Source organism: Limulus polyphemus, unplaced genomic scaffold, assembly GCF_000517525.1.
Source record: "Limulus polyphemus unplaced genomic scaffold, Limulus_polyphemus-2.1.2 Scaffold1192, whole genome shotgun sequence".
NCBI lineage: Eukaryota > Metazoa > Arthropoda > Merostomata > Xiphosura > Limulidae > Limulus > Limulus polyphemus.
The window spans coordinates 19291-37251 of NW_013666802.1; the positions used below are offsets into that span (position 1 = coordinate 19291).

The following is a 17961-nucleotide window of genomic DNA, read 5'->3' on the forward strand; positions in this document are numbered from 1 at the left end:
TTTTATTTGCGATGATGGTCAATACGGAATGCAGTAATGATTAGACTTTAGTCAAATGGTGGAAGAAAAAATATCTAACGTTTTACAGAAAAATGCCCTTTCGTATTATTGAAAAATTCAATGTGGATAATGATTAAATCCGCAATAAATTATGCCTACTTGAAATATTGTTCGTGCATGTTTACAATATCTAAGCTAATTGTGCTCTATTTGTTCAGAACGCTCTGTACGTTCATTATCTCATATGACTGTACGGTAATCTCAAATAATTTTACTCTCTAGATGAATTAATTTAAATCTAAAATCTAAGATATGAGTAGGAGCTTCAGCAGAGGACAAAAGATCAGGCATAGTCTGCACAAAGTTATGACTGCTGAACAGAAAGCAACCAATCACCAATACACACTATCTATTATGCGGCTACTGATAAATAAATGCCAGGATCGACTGCCCCATTTTAAACTCATCTATGGCTACACGTGCGGAGTATGTTCAGAAGCTTATCGTCTCGAACTTTGGGCCTTCTGATACGCAGTTTGGTCCGCAAGGATTGTCTGCATGGTAAGTACATATTCATTTCATTTATATAGAAGTCTCACGTACATCTAAGCCCAGAGAGAACACAAAGAGAGCAACTTATTGTAAAAAATGTCTTTTTCAATCATTATTCACATAATACTTTCTATAAATAAGCCATCTTCACAATTCATAGTGAAATATTTCGGCTATTCAGTATAATACAATAATAACTTTTCCGCGATGTCGCATAAAAACTGAACGTTATTCATAGCATTAAAATAACATATTTTGCGATATATGCGATAACTACAGCCATGAAATAAAACTACGAATTTTATTTAAAAAAATGAAAATATTTGTATTTATGAGATTCTTACATTATTCTCAAACGTTACAGATAAAAATAATACTGAAGAAAAAAAAATCAGAATTTGATGTGTTCCAGAAGATCAAGCATGAAGATCACAGATGTTTAAAGGGAAATTGACCGAAAAAGCTTAGGGTAGCTTACCTGTTACCCGCCGTTATATTCGTGGTAGTTTTCTTCGGAACAGAGCAAGTAAGAACAGTGAACAGATAGTGATGGAGACGTTATAAAACAGTCACTACGTCCTGATTGGTTATTATGACAATATGTGTTTGATAGGAGAGATTCGGCTCTGCGACAGGTAGCTCTCTCGCACGCCTCTCCTAGACTGGGTCGTTAGACGAATGTTTAGCTATATAACGGACAGTAGTGTTTACGTGGATGCCTCAGCCACGATCGATAACCATGTGGAAACGTAAGCTATTTATCCACGCCCCTAGCTCGAGAACATTGCTTAGGGGTATCAATAATTTGAGAGAGCCTCTAACATTAGACCCGACAAGAATGCCGCAACTAATGAGGAATAGGCATTAATAATCTTTCACGCTGGGCACAGACAGACGCACAGCATACCTAGCGGTTAAACTGAAAGACTGTTCACAGCAAAAAGCCTTCGGAAGACAATTAAACTACCGTTAGTATCAGATTACCTGCATCTGATATACACATTTGATTTTATTAGTAAAGCTAATGATTTATTGCTCAAAGAAAATCTGGTAATCTTTCCAACATTACTACTCAGAAAAAAATCCTTCAAACATTTTTTTTTTTGCTCAAAAAACTTGGTAAACTTAACAACATCCTACTCAGAAAGAATATGATAAACTTACATTCTTGATGGTGAAAAAGAACCTGGAAAACATAACGTCACGCTACTCAGAAAGAACCCGGTAAACTTACCAATATGATACTCAGAAAAAAACCTGGTAAAATTGCCTATGTTTTGGTTGGAAAGAACCTGGTAAACGTTTCTATATGTTGGTAAGAACGAACCTGGTAAAATTACTTACGTTTTGGTGAGAATGAATCTGGTAAACTTACCTATATGTTGGTAAGAATGAATCTGGTTAACTTACGTATATCTTGGTAAAAATGAAACTCACCTAAAGTTGCTTATTTTTGATGAGAATCAATCTGGTAAACTTACATATGTTTCGGTGAGAAAGAACCTGGTAAACTTACCTATATGCTGGTAAGAATGATTCTGCTAAACTTACCTATGTTTTGGTGAGAATGAATCTGGTAAAGTTACCTATGTTTTGGTGAGAATGAATCTGGTAAACTTACCTATATGTTGGTAAGAATGAATGTGGTAAACGTACGTATGTTTTGGTGAGAATGAATATGGTAACGTTACCTATACTTTGGTGACAAGAACCTGGTAAACTAACCTATATGATGGTAAGAATAATCTGGTAAACTTACCTATTTTTGGTGAGAATGAATCTGGTAACCTTACCATTGATTTGGTAAAAAAGAACCTGGAAAACGTACATTTATGTTGGCAAGAATGAGCCTGGTAAACTTGACTGGTTGGTAAGAATGAATCTGGTAAACATAGGTATGTTTTGGTGAGAAAGAATCTAGTAAAGTTACCTATATTTTGGTGAGAATGAACCAGGTAAACTTACCTATATGATGGTAGGAATGAATCTGGTAAACGTACCTATGTTTGGTGAGAATGAAACTGGTAAAGTTACCTATATTTTGGTGAGAAAAAACATGGTGGTGATAATAATCTGGTAAACTTACCTATTTTGGTGAGAATGAATCGGATAAAGTTACCTAGGTTTTGATGAGAAAGAACCTGATAAACTTACCTATTTGTTGGTAAGAATGAATCTGGTAAACTTACCTATATTTCGGTGAGAAAGAATCTGGAAAGTTACCAATTTTTTTGTGTTAAAGAACCTGGTTAACGTGCGTATATGTTGGTAAGAATGAGGCTGTTAACCTAACCGATATGTTGGTAAGAATAAATCTGGTAAACTTACCTATGTTTTGGTGAGAATGAATCTGGTAAACTTACCTATATGTTGATATGAATAAATCTGCAAAACTTATTTATGCTTTGGTGAGAAAGAACCTTGTAAACTTACCAATATGTTGGTCAGAATGAAACTGGTAAACCTACCTATATGTTGGTAAGAATGAATGTGGTAAATGTACTTATGTTTAAGTGAGAATGAATCTGGTAAAGTTACCTATATTTTGGTAACAAAGAACCTGGTAAGCTTACCTATATGATGGTGAGAATGAATCTGGAAAACTTACCATTGTTTTGGTGAGAAAGAATCTGGTAAAGTTACCTATATTTTTGGAGAGAAAGAACCTGATAAACTTACCTATATGATAGGAAAATGACACTGGTAAACGTACCTATGATTTGGTGAGAAAAAATCTGGTAAAGTTATCTATATATTGGTGAGAAAAAACCTGGTAAACTTTCATATATGATAGTGAGAATGAACCTGGTAAACTTACCTATATGATGGCAATAATAATCTGGTAAATTTACCTATGTTTTGGTGAGAATGAATCTGGTAAACTTACCTATATGTTGGTAAGAATGAATGTGGTAAACGTACGTATGTATTGGTGAGAATGAATCTGGTAACGTTACCTATATTTTGGTGACAAAGAACCTGGTAAACTAGCCTATATGATGGTAAGAATAATCTGGTAAACTTACCTATTTTTGGTGAGAATGAATCTGGTAAACTTACCATTGTTTTGGTGAGAAAGAACCTGGTGGTAACAATAATGTGGTAAACTTACTTATTTTGGTGAGAATGAATCGGATAAAGTTACCTAGGTTTTAATGGCTGGAGACCTAGGTTTTGATGAGAAAGAACCTGATAAACTTACTTATTTGTTGGTAAGAATGTATCTTGTAAACTTACCTATGTTTTCCTAAGAATGAATCAGGTAAACTTACCTATGTTTTGGTGAGAAAGAATCTGTTAAACTTGCCTATATGTTGGTCAGAATGAATCTAGTAAACTTATCTATATTTCGGTGAGAAAGAATCTGGAAAAGTTACCAATTTTTCTGTGTTAAAGAACCTAGTTAACGTACGTATATGTTGGTAAGAATGAAGCTGCTAACCTAACCGATATGTTGGTAAGAATAAATCTGGTAAACTTACCTATATGTTGGTATGGATAAATCTGGAAATGTTAGCAATGTTTTGGTGTCAAACAACCATGGTTAACGTACTTATATTTAGGTAAGAATGAATCTGGTAAATTTATCTATGTTTCGTTGAGAAAAAACCTTTAAAAAGTTCCTATATGTTGGTAAGAATGAATCTGGTAAACTTACCTATGTTTTGGTGAGAAAGAAACTGGAAAAGTTACCTATTATTTTGTGTTAAAGAACCTGGTTAACATACTTATATGTTGGTAAGGATGTGGCTTTTTAACCTGACGTATATGTTGGTAAGAATAAATCTGGTAAACGTACCTATGTTTTGGTGAGAACAAATCTGGTAAACGTACCTATATGTTGGTAAGAATGAATCTGGTAGACTTGCCTATACGTTGGTAAGAATGAATCTGGTAAACTTACCTATCTTTTGGTGAGAAAGAAACTGGAAAGTTACCTATGTTTTTTGTTAAAGAACCTGGTTAACGTACTTATATGTTGGTAAGAATGAGGCTTTTTACCTGATGTATTTGTTAGTAAGAATAAATCTGGTAAACGTACCCATGTTTGGGTGAGAAAGAACCAGTTCAACGTGCCTACATGTTGGTAAGAATGAATCTGGTAAACTTAACTATGTTTTGCTGAGAAGGAATCTGGTAAACTTAACTATGTTTTGGTTAGAAAAATTCTGGAAAAGTTACCAATGTTTTGGTGTTAAAAAACCTGGTTAATGGTTTCTTTCTCACCAAAACATAGGTAAGTTTACCAGATTCATTCTTACCAACGTATAGGCAAGTCTACCAGATTCATTCTTACCAACATATAGGTACGTTTACCAGATTTGTTCTCACCAAAACATAGGTACGTTTACAAGATTTATTCTTACTAACATATACGTCAGGTAAAAAGCCACATTCTTATCAACATATAAGTATGGAAAGTTACATATGTTTTTTGTTAAAGAACCTGGTTAACGTACTTATGTGTTGGTAAGAATGAGGCTTTTTACCTGATGTATATGTTAGTAAGAATAAATTTGGTAAACGTACCTATGTTTGGTGAGAAAGAACCAGTTAAACGTGCCTATATGTTGGTAAGAATGAATCTGGTAAACTTAACTATGTTTTGGTTAGAAAAATCCTGGAAAAGTTACCAATGTTTTGGTGTTAAAGAACCTGGTTAATGTACTTATATTTTGGTAAGAATGAGTCTGGTAAATTTACCAATGTTTCGGTGAGAAAGAACCTGTGAAAAGTTCCTATATGTTGGTAAGAATGAATCTGGTAAACTTACCTATATTTTGCTGAGAATGAATCTGGTAAACTTACCTATGTTTTGGTGAGAAAGAAACCGGAAAAGTTACCTATGTTTTTTGTTAAAGAACCTGGTTAACGTACTTATATGATGGTAATAATGAGGCTTTTTACCTGACGTATATGTTAGTAAGAATAAATCTGGTAAACGTACCTATGTTTGGGTGAGAAAGAACCTGTTAAACGTGCTTATATGTTTGTAAGAATGAATCTGGTAGACTTGCCTATGTTTTGCTTGAGAAGGAATCTGGTACACTTAACTATATAGTGGTACGAATGAACCAGGTAAAATTACTTATATCTTGATAAGAATTTAATCTGGTAAACTTACCTATGTTTTCTTGAGAATGAATCAGGTACATTTATCTATGTTTTGGTCAGAAAGAATTTGGAAAACTTACCTATGTGTTGGTATAAACGAATCTGGTAAACTTACTTATGTTTTGGTGAGAAAGAACATGGAAATTCACCTATATCTTGGTCAGAATGAGCCTGATAAATGTACCTATAGGTTGGTAAGAATGAATCTGGTCAACGTACCAATGTTTTTGGTGAGAAAAAATCTGGTAAACGTACCTATATGATGGTAAAAATGAGTTTGGTAAATTTACCTATATTTTGGTGAGAAAGAACCTGTTAATCGTGCGTATATGTGGTAAGAATAAATCTGGTAGACTTGCCTATATGTTGGTAAGAATGAATCTGGTAAACTTACCTATATTTTGCTGAGAATAACTTACCTATGTTTTGGTGAGAAAGAAACTGGAAAAGTTACCTATTATTTTGTGTTAAAGAACCTGGTTAATATACTTATATGTTGATAAGAATGTGGCTTTTTACCTGACGTATATGTTAGTAAGAATAAATCTTGTAAACGTACCTATGTTTTGGTGAGAACAAATCTGGTAAACGTACCTTTATGTTGGTAAGAATGAATCTGGTATACTTGCCTATACGATGGTAAGAATGAATCTAGTAAAAGTACCTATGTTTTGGTGAGAAAGAACCTGTTAATTGTGCCTATATGTTGGTAAGAATGAATCTGGTAGACTTGCCTATATGTTGGTAAGAATGGATCTGGTAAAGTTACCTATATTTTGGTGAGAAAGAACCTGGCAAACTTACCTATATGCTGGTAAGAATGATTCTGGTAAACTTGCCTATGTTTTGCTGAGAAGGAATCAGATACACTTAACTATATAGTGGTAAGAATGAACCAGGTAAAATTACTTATATCTTGGTAAGAATGAAACTGGTAAACTTACCTATGTTTTCGTGAGAATGAGTCAGGTAAATGTATCTATGTTTTAGTGAGAAAGAATCTAGAAAAGTTACCTATGTTTTGGTGTTAAAAAACCTGATTAAGATTCTTGTATGTGGGGAAGAATGAGGCTCTTAACCTGACCTATATGTTGGTAAAAATAAATCTTGTAAACTTACCTATGTTTTGGTGAGAAAGAACCTGGTGAACTTACCTATATGTTGGTATAAACGAATCTGGTAAACTTACTTATGTTTTGGTGAGAAAGAACCTGGAAACTTACCTATATGATGGTAAAAATTAGTTTGGTAAATTTGTTGGTAATTATGAATCTGGTAAACTTACCTATGTTTTGCTCAGAATGAATCAGGTACATTTACCTTTGTTTTGGTAAGAAAGAATCTGTTAAACTTGCCTATATGTTGGTCAGAATGAATCTGGTAAACTTACCTATATTTTAGTGAGAAAGAATCTGGTAAAGTTATCTATGTTTTGATGTTAAAGAACTTGGTTAAGGTACTTATATGTTGGGAAGAATGAGGCTTTTAACATGACCTGTATGTTGGTAAGAATAAATCTGGTAAACTTACCTATATGTTGGTAAGAATGAATCTGGTAAACTTACATGTTTTCTGGTGAGAATTAATCTGGTAAACTTACCTCTATGCTGGTGAGAAAGAAAGCTTGATGCCATTTAACAAATTTTGTACTTTCTGCTGTGGCTGTTATTAAACGAACAGCCACATACTTAGTTTAAATGTGTTGCAATAATTCAACAATTAATTTTAGTGCATTGGGTGCCGTTCAGTTATGAAATTTCATTTGTTACTGCGTTGCGAAAAATTAAAACGGATACATAATACTTTTCTATGTTAAACATTTTGGACAATGGCTTTCTTAATCCTGAACATATTTGCACTAGACTAAAATTTAAGCAAACAGAAGAACGTCACAATACAAAAATTAAAATTAAAATTCTCATAATATGTAATATGACTAATAATATGTAACTACCAATTTTTAAGCCCCCCAGTGGCACAGCGGTATGTTTGCGGACTTAAAACGCTAGAATCCGGGTTTCGATACCCGTGGTGGAGCTTTGTGCTTAATTACAAACAAACAAATTAATTTTTAAAAGAAATTGCCATTTCGAGAAAAATTTTATCATAAAAAAATGTGTACAAAAAACTTTACATTAAACACATATTCACCAATGGTCCCCAGCTTATTCTATTTGTACTTCTCAGCTTTGCATTAAGCAAGCAGAAAAGCACATTGAACTCTAAACAAACACTTATCGAGAGATTATTGAAGCGCGCAGTAATCAAACAAGTATATCCGTTCAGATGTACAGCTTCACCATAAGTATATCCACTCAGATGTACAGTTTCACCATAAGTATATCCACTCAGATGTACAGTTTCACCATAAGTTTATACCTTCAGATGTACAGCTTCACCATAAGTATATCCGTTCAGATGTACAGTTTCACCATAAGTATATCCATTCAGATGTACAGTTTCACCATAAGTATATCCGTTCAGATGTACAGCTTCACCATAAGTATATCCGTTCAAATGTACAGTTTCACAATAAGTATTTCCGTTCAGATGTACAGTTTCACCATAAGTATATCCACTCAGATGTACAGTTTCACCATGTCTGATCGGCATCCATTGTCTTTCTTTAGATTGAGCTTATACGTGTTTGTCAGATGTACAGTTTCACCATAAGTATATCCACTCAGATGTACAGTTTCACCATAAGTATATCCGTTCAGATGTACAGTTTCACCATAACGGATATACTTATGGTGAAACTTTACATTTTAGTGGATATACTTATGGTGAAACTGTACATCTGAACGGATATACTTATGGTGAAACTGTACATCTGAATGGATATACTTATGGTGGAACTGTACATCTGAGTGGATATACTTATGGTGAAACTGTACATCTGAGTGGATATACTTATGATGAAACTGTACATCTGAGTGGATATACTTATGGTGAAACTTTACATCTGAACGGATATACTTATGGTGAAACTGTACATTTGAGTGGATATACTTATGGTGAAGCTGTACATCTGAAGGTAAAAACTTATGGTGAAACTGTACATCTGAGTGGATATACTTATGGTGAAACTATACATCTGAACGGATATACTTATGGTGAAGCTGTACATTTGAACGGATATACTTATGGTGAAGCTGTACATCTGAACGGATATACTTATGGTGAAACTGTACATCTGAACGGATATACTTATGGTGAAACTGTACATCTGAACGGATATACTTATGGTGAAACTGTACATTTGACTGGATATACTTATGGTGAAACTGTACATCTGAACGGATATACATATGGTGAAACTTTACATCTGAGTGGATATACTTATGGTGAAACTGTACATCTGAACGGATATACATATGGTGAAACTGTACATTTTAGTGGATATACTTATGATATACATATGGTGAAACTGTACATTTTAGTGGATATACTTATGGTGAAACTGTACATCTGAACGGATATACATATGGTGAAACTGTACATCTGAACGGATATACTTATGGTGAAACTGTACATCTGAACGGATATACTTATTCAAGGGACTGAAACTTAAAACAAAAACTGTGTCAAAATCAACATGACTCATGTTCTGTTACGTCTGGTGGCGTGTGAGTGGCTAATATTACAAGATAACAATCGTTTCTGGCTAATAAAGCCTTACGTTGTGTCTTGGCTGACACAAAATATAAATGTTAAATTTCAACCAATTTACACATACTTGGTTTGTTGTTAAGCGTAAATCTACATAATGGACTGTCTGTGTTGTGCCCACCACAGATATGGCAATCCAGTCTATAAGCCTTTAGACTTACATACATAATATTATTGAGCCAGTGAGGGGGGGGGGCTACAAATACATAATATTATTTGCAAATTAAGACATTTCATAACATAAAAGTCAAGCATTGTATAAAAACAATATCTTAAAATTAGCTCCTAATAAGAGCGATTAGTTAATACCATACACTACTTTTGAACGGTTCAAACTAAAGCTTGTCATAAAAAGTGACTTCACGACACAATAATGTATTTAAATAAATACAACCTTGAACTGAAAACTGTATAACATTTCTGCTGTTAGAAAACACAGAAAACTTTTATATCAATACAACAATAGAGTTATAGTTCATCCAAATCTCTGATTGGGGAACACAGTGTATCGTGAAATAGCAACGTTCGTGTTCATTTACAACACATCATTTCTACTGCAAACGTTTTAATCCAAGTAAAAGTGTTGGTTCAATACTTATTTGTTTTTGATGTTACTTTGATACAAAACTCGGAAACTATATATATATATAGCAACGAAATTCATAAACTAACTTCTTAAAGAAACTGCAGTGCAAATGAATAGGCCATATTTCATTTAAAAAAATAACTCCACTGAAAATTTTACAACCGAAAGCTCTCTAGAAACGAAGTGTTCATACATATAAACAATGATATTCTCAAGTCTTCTTCAAACAAATCTGAGGTACTAGAATTATGCATTCAGTCCTTCTTATGGTCGCAGGCTTATACGGTGTAATTACTGATGAGTTATTGATTCTGTTATTATTACTAGACTCTAATTAGTATTTACTACTAAATAGGCTCGAGCTCTGATATGTCGCTGTACACGCTTCACACAGCAGACCAGTACTGCTTACCGGTGTTCCTTCTCTCTCAACAGTTGAAAATTGTGGATGTATATGTATGACTCTTGGGTGCTCTAACCTAGCTTGGTGTTCCTCCCTCTCTTTCAGCAGTTCAAAATTGTGGATGTATATGTATGACTCTTGGGTTCTCTAACCTAGCTTGGTGTTCCTCCCTCTCTTTCAGCAGTTCAAAATTAAGGATGACTATATCTGACTTTTGGGTTCTCTAACCTAACCAGGTGTTCCTCCGTCTCTTACAGCAGTTCAAAATTATGGATGGCTATGTAGGACTCTTGGGTTCTCTGACCTAACCCGGTGTTCCTCCCTCTATTTCAGCAATTCAAAATTATGGATGGCTATGTAGGACTCTTAGGTTTTCTGACCTAACTGTTTGGCTTTTGAGTTGCACAGAGTGGTATTGAAGTTGAAAATACGAAATAACAAAATAACTAATTAATCCATGATACGTTGCATAAAAAAGTATAACATCCAACTTAACACATACACACTAATAAATGCATGCGACACAACATAATAAACACATGACACTACTCTATATAGGAGTTGTGTATGTAACTTTTTATTCTCGTTACATCTGTTATATATTAACTGCCTCGATTCACTGCTAACCAAATCAATAAATCAACAAATTTAATGTTTAATGAACCTACTAGACAGAATGATTTATTAACAGCCAATTTTACAGTATCCAAGTTCTTATTTTAATAATTACAGCTTTTGGACCGCTATTCCGAGTCATCATCTGTTAAACGATTTGTTTGACTCGATACTATGGGTGAAAACGTTGTAATTATTTAAATAGTAATTTGACTACTGTGTTATTGATGTTATTTTGTTTTGAAAAAAAAGAGGTATATTTATTTGAGATACGAAATGGATTGAATGAATCAGGGTCAGCTTTAACTTATCTTTACCTCGATGTCATCGTTCTTGACACCAAATATTTCCCTCTAGACGAACTTGTCTAACATGGAAATATGAAAACGTTTATTGTTATTATTTTATTTTGTTGTATTTCTTTTTCGTTTTAAAATGACACTTTCGTGATAAATAATCTATCAACATTTTTTTCTACATACATTCTTTTCAGGCCATGGGCAACAGTGCTGCACGTGTACGTTTGTCTGTTTCTTGGAAACGTACTAATTAACTACGGTATTTTTTACTCTGCATTAGTTATGCATTTCTCCGAGAATAGAAAATCTTATTTTTGAAGATTCGCAGCAATTTTACAAAATATGTTTTCCTTATGTCACCTTAAAATGTTCAATGTATTTTTTATATATATTTTCAGTATCATTGCATGTTTTAATATATAGAAAAATAACATACTGTTATTTGTTATGGTGTAAACGTTTTTTCAAGCTCATGAAGCATGATTATAATAAATTTACTTCTCACAGGACATTAGTATTAGGCCTAGTACATTTATAACACAGAATTCTGTATCTAGTCTCTTAAGAATTTCAAAAAATTAGAATAGTGTATAATAATAGTATTACAACAAAGCTATGTTCACCATATCTATATGGCAATGAAAGTTTTTATTCATAAGATAAGTATTTATCTGATTATAGAAAAGCTTCTTGAAATACGATATATCAAAATGGATATGGCGAATATGGTGTGGTTAGAATACTATTATTATACACTCTTTTAATTCTTGAAAATTCCTTAAGGAATAGATATGCAATGTAGTGTTAAAAATACATAAAAGGCCTAATACTAGTGTCTTATGACAAGAATGTTTAATTATAATCATGCTTCGCCAGCTTATAAAAGGCGTTCACGCCATACAAGTTAGAATACATTGTTAAAAAAAAAAAGACATAATAGGCCTAATGCTAATGTCTGATGTAAATTGTTAGTCGTTGTAAGATGTATTTCATTCATAATTTTTAAATCAATCTAATTTGGGAAATTAATTTGTTGGAATCAATTAAACTAAATATACATAATTTTCGATGTATCTCTATAAATTATGTTATCTGATTTATTGTTGGCTACAGGTATTCTGTTATTACATACGAAAGCTTAACAATGAACAATAAACTCTACAACTTTAACAATGTGTGTACACTTTTCCTTTGTTTAATCTTCAAAGTTTAATGTCATGTTACACCAGCCTTACATTAATCTCTGCGAAGGTAAACTTTGTTTTACAAACTTTTCAGCAAATATATGCTGCCGGTATTAACATACACCAATAATATTTTGCCAGTAATGAAGAAGAAAAAAAAATAGGTTATTTATCTGTCTTTTAGATCAATTACAAAAGTAAGTATTGAATTAATGAATGAATACTGGTATCATATGTTTTAATACCTTGAACAAATTGTGTATTATATGGATAACGGTGGATTTATTAATTTCTTCAAGTGAAACTGGCGAACGGAGGTTAAGACTGATAGACGGTATATCGCCACCGCAATGTGTGTCCTACTTTCGCAGTCATCTCCAAAACCTAGGGCACATTTTATATCCTACATTATAGCCTGTACCCTGAGGATCCTTTTGATTCCTGCAGCGTCTTTGATTTTATTTTTGTTTGGACTTGTTTTTATTCATTTAAATGTTATTTATCACAGGTTTGGGTTTGTTGTTTTTAACGCAGTTCTTCCCTTTGATTCTGTTTTACTTGGCTATTGAGTATAAACCTTATATATATATATACTATTAAAACGATTATTTGTTATAAAATAATTAATTGTTCATCTTACTAAATTCTACTTATTTGTTATAGAGTTTTAAGATGAGTTTGTATTTTAGATAAAACATCTTTGTGGATGAGCTCATAACATTGTTAGTTATTTAATTGTTTTTATATATTTAAATAGTTTTAATTTTATCAAACTTTTAAGATTTGTTTTCCTGTGTCCAAATTGTAAATGTGGTTTGTTTGCTTTCAAAAATAAAGTACATTTAACTGTTTGTCTATCTATCAGTCTACTTATTTTCTAATCATATGACATTAACATCCAAGACTATAATAATGTTGAAATTGGTGCACAGATGACCCCAAAAAACCAGATTACTAGTAAATATTAGCTTTGGAGAAACTTCTTACTGAGATATTAAGTCTTTCATTTCTTCTTTAACAACTCCCCCCCCTTAGAAATAACGAAAACTATTACATGAAAAGTCTTTGAACGACTCACCCGAATATCTGTTTAATCACCGTTTGATTCTGTATTAATCAATGATTCTGTGTTATCAGTAATAAACATGTGGTGATGACGAACTAAAAAAAAAAAACAGTATTGGGAAGAAACGTCACTAAGAGTACAAACGTGACGTAGGGTATGAGAATTCTGAGCTGATAAGTTTATTACATGAACTACTTGGCTGTAGAGATTCTTGACCAGTCAGTCGAATAGTCTGTCAGTAAATGTTCTTAAGGCTTCCTAATTAAGGGCCGAGCATGGCCAGTATGCCGGACATTTTATCTATGTGTACAACACCTGAGTCCCGTTACCACACGAATAAATAAATCGTTATCGGCACTTTGGAATGGTAGGCGCGTAATAAGAGTGACTGTAAAAACCGATTAATCAGTCCAATAGAATAGTACAAAAACTAGTGGTGGGTGTAGTTGAAAAGCCGCGTCCCCCCTAGCTTTTCAGTTTAAAATTGGGAACGGTTAGCACAGATAGCCCTGTCCCCCAGTGGGTCAGTGATATGTTTGTAGATTTACATCTATAAAATCCTGAGTTTTATTCGAAGTGTATAAATCGCAGATAGCCTATTGTGTGGCTTTGCGTTAAAACAAACAAGCAAAAAGGTTAGTGAGAGTATGTGAAAATAAACAAGTCCTAATTATAGCTAATATTTGTTTAATTTGAAATATTATATATTTATATTACTGTTCATACATAGAATAGTTAACCTGAAATAGAACAAATATATAACCTTTCATAGAAAAGCTAGAAGTGGAAAAAATATATAAATTTTATGCAAGAATTGCCACTTTTAATATTTTTCTACAAAAAAAAATCAAGCTTTGCAGCGGTAGGATGAATGTTATAAATTAACATTACACAAACGGATTAATATAGAAGGTCTATAAGGATAAACATCGGAGTTCGATAACCATCGGCGTCTGTCTTTATTCCGGGCACTCTGGTTTCCCTCCACATCAAAATTCAAACGGGGTTTTGGACCATATGATCCCGCCCCCATGAAAAGAGCTTCAAATTCATTTCAATGTAATTTCAATCAAAATCATTTCCTTAAAAAAAAAATAAATTCACCCCAATAAAGTGTACTTAAAACACAAATTAATTCCTAAATCCGAACAATCTAACTCAATACTTCGTATACATGTCTGGATCTCTCTGTCTCGCCTCGTCGATGTCATCCCCTCATCGACTTCACCCTCACTGGTAAAGAAGAATTACACCATTCCTCCGCCGACTTCCTTCACGGGCATCTTCTTCATCGGGATTCGGTCCATGTTTTGGACCAGGGAGGGTCAGGTTCAGCGTAGGCCTTTTCCTCCCTGCTCCTCTCTCAAAAATTCCCGCCAATGTTCAATCACAATTATAGTCACTGCAGCAAATTATTCTCACGCGCGGGGTTGAAGGAGAACAATCGTTTCCGAGCGCCCCTGTTGGGAAGAGTATGCAACTATCACGTTGCTTTCTCTTCCTTTAAACTAAATTCCTGCCAAAATAGTTTTATTTTCGATATCCGTGGTGGCCGAAGAACAAATAATCCGTTCTATATTTAACAACAAATTAGACAACAAGTACACAAACTGAGATAATGTTGTAACGTGCTCGTTTTAAAATCCTCTTTAGCCAATCAAATTATCCCAACCCTTCCAAGTGTATGAGTATGAGATTATTTTCTAGATGTTTTAAATGGATTGTTTTAGAAGCTTCAGTAATCTACGTAATCTAGAGTCCTCTTTAGCCAATTAAATTATTCCAACCCTTCCAAGTGCATGAGTATGAGATTATTTTCTTGATGTTTTAAATGGATTGTTTTAGAAGCATCAGTTCAACTACATTTATCAAATTGTATTCAGCTTTATCCCTTAGAAGAGTGGTATTTTACCACTACTCACCGCCAACTTTTTACTACTCTTTTTGACCAACGAAAACAGGGATTGACCTTCACATTATTATGCCTCCACGACTGAAAGGACGAGCATTTTCGGTGAGAGGATTCGGATCCTCGAGTCGAGCGCCGTATCTATCAGGCCATGCCAAGTTTGTTTTTCAGGAGACAATCAGTATACAAAATAACATCGCTACATTGTATACAAATACATCAACATTTCTTTGAGTGATTTCTTGGTGAAGGTAAAACGACAAGGTATATTGAATGCAACCCCAAATAATTTCTATCAAGTGTAAGTGGCGAAGGTGAAACGACAAGGTATATTGAATGCAACCCCAAATAATTTTTATCAAGTGTAAGTGGCGAAGGTGAAACGACAAGGTATATTGAATACAACACTAAATAATTTTTATCAAGTGTAAGTGGCGAAGGTGAAACTGCAACACTAAATAATTTTTATGAAGTGTAAGTGGCGAAGGTAAAACGACAAGGTATATTGAATGCAACACTAAATAATTTTTATCAAGGGTAAGTGGCGAATGTAAAACGATGAGGTATATTGAATGCAACCCCAAATAATTTTTATCAAGGGTAAGCATTAATCAGAAGTCAAAATAGAAATAAAATTATTGAGAAAGAATAAACAGGCTGTGTCGATAAAACTACTTACACAAAACAGAGATAGTCATTTAATTAAAAAAGAAAAACGACATCTGCATTTTGAGAAAACTAATTTTAAAAATTATTTGTGATACGAGCGTGATTTCATCGATCCAGGTGTCGTAGCTGGACTTTATGCTGGTGACGTATATAGCATACTAATCAATCATGATCCTGCTTCCTCCTAATGAAAAGATTACATGTTGTACCACCAGGTAGTACCCTAATTGGTCTGAAAAAAAATTGAAAGAAGATATTTTGAAAGTTTCTCAACGTTGACCAGAATGTTTGAATGATGAAGAACAATTTTACCTCCGAGTATTCTCTTATATGAGCCATCTGATCACTGAATCTTCCATTATATGAGCAATCGATCGCTTATATGAACAACGTGATCGCTAAGCCTTATTTAATATGAACAATGCGATTGATAAATTTCTGTTATTTGAATAATATGACTGCTGAGCCTACTGTTATCTGAACAATGTGATTGCTGAGCCTTCTATTATATATACATTTTTGAACTACTTATTAAGGCTCCTCGTGAAATTTCAAGACACTAACAAATACTTATGAAATGTGTTGAAAAAATTACTAAACTACCATTTTAAGCAATATCATAATATTGATTTCGTTTCTTCTTGGAAATTACTCAAAGTTTAATTAAGATATTGATGAATACTTATTGTTAGAACTAGAAAATACCAAAAAATACTTCGGAAGGGATGGTGCAACTATTGGGAACATGAATAATATCATAAGCAAATATTTTTATAAACAAAATTTGAAATTAAAATGGGATGTCTTATAATGTCCTAAAACACTCTTTATCAGTAGTAATACCTTATACTGGAAGAGATTAAAATGGAATGTTCTAAAACATTCTTTATCAGTGGGACTGCCTTATACTAGAAGAGATTAAAATATAATGCCCTAAAACACTCTTTATAGGTAGTACTGCCTTATACTGGAAGAGATTAAAATGGAATGTTCTGAAACACTCTTTATCAGTAGCACTGCCTCATACTAGAAGATATTAAAATATAATGCCCTAAAACACTCTTTATAGGTAGTACTGCCTTATACTGGAAGATATTAAAATGGAATGTTCTGAAACACTCTTTATCAATGGGACTGCCTTATACTAGAATATATTAAAATGGAATGTTCTAAAAAGCTCTTATACTAGAAGATATTAAAATATAATGCCCTAAAACACTCTTTATAAGTAGTACTGCCTTATACTGGAAGATATTAAAATGGAATGTTCTAAAACACTCTTTATCAATGGGACTGCTTTATACTAGAATATATTAAAATGGAATGTTCTAAAAAGCTCTTATACTAGAAGATATTAAAATGGAATGTTATAAAACACTCTTTATAGGTAGTACTGCCTTATACTAGAAGAGATTAAAATGGAATATTCTAGAACACTCTTTATCAGTAGCTCTGCTGATAGAGATTAGAAGTTCAATGACTGAATATCACCCTATGTTGATTATAAATTTGCGTGTCGATCGATCACTAGTTAACTATAAACCCAAGTGGGCGAAGTAGACGCAAAACAAGGATGGCGGAATTTGTCTTAAACGAGTGTGACGTAACACTCCATTCAAATGACTTCAAAATGTTAACTGAAACCAATCATGAAGCCTTCTTGTCATTCAACAAAATTGTTGATCAATGTGAACATTTTTCAGAATATATCAATTGTGAGCGTATAATTCGTTAAAATGAAGACATCACATGGATGAAAGACTGTAACCGCAAGGTGACTTTGGTTGGAATATGTAACATTTTAAATGTTTTACTTGTTATGTATGGTGGATTTAGTTGCAAACTGAGAATTTTCTTCTTGAAATTATCGTATGGTGGATTTGTTTGCTAG

The 17961-nt window shown here is 33.2% G+C and overlaps 1 protein-coding gene across 1 annotated transcript; it reads left to right on the forward strand.

The window, feature by feature from the left end:
• Nucleotides 1-469: 469 nt before the first annotated feature.
• Nucleotides 470-9142, forward strand: LOC106462532 (shematrin-like protein 1). The gene is made up of 2 exons (XM_013922467.1): nucleotides 470-561; nucleotides 8440-9142. The coding sequence occupies exons 1-2, from the start codon at nucleotides 470-472 to the stop codon at nucleotides 9140-9142; spliced, it is 795 nt and encodes a 264-aa protein (XP_013777921.1).
• The last annotated feature ends 8819 nt before the right edge of the window (nucleotides 9143-17961 follow it).

What these genes read in the sequence shown, in the direction of transcription:
- LOC106462532 (XM_013922467.1), top strand. Translation starts at nt 470, where the DNA reads ATGGCTACACGTGCGGAGTATGTTCAGAAGCTTATCGTCTCGAACTTT. An exon ending in CCGCAAGGATTGTCTGCATG is followed by an intron (nt 562 to 8,439) that starts GTAAGTACATAT and finishes TTTACATTTTAG; the next exon opens with TGGATATACTTATGGTGAAA.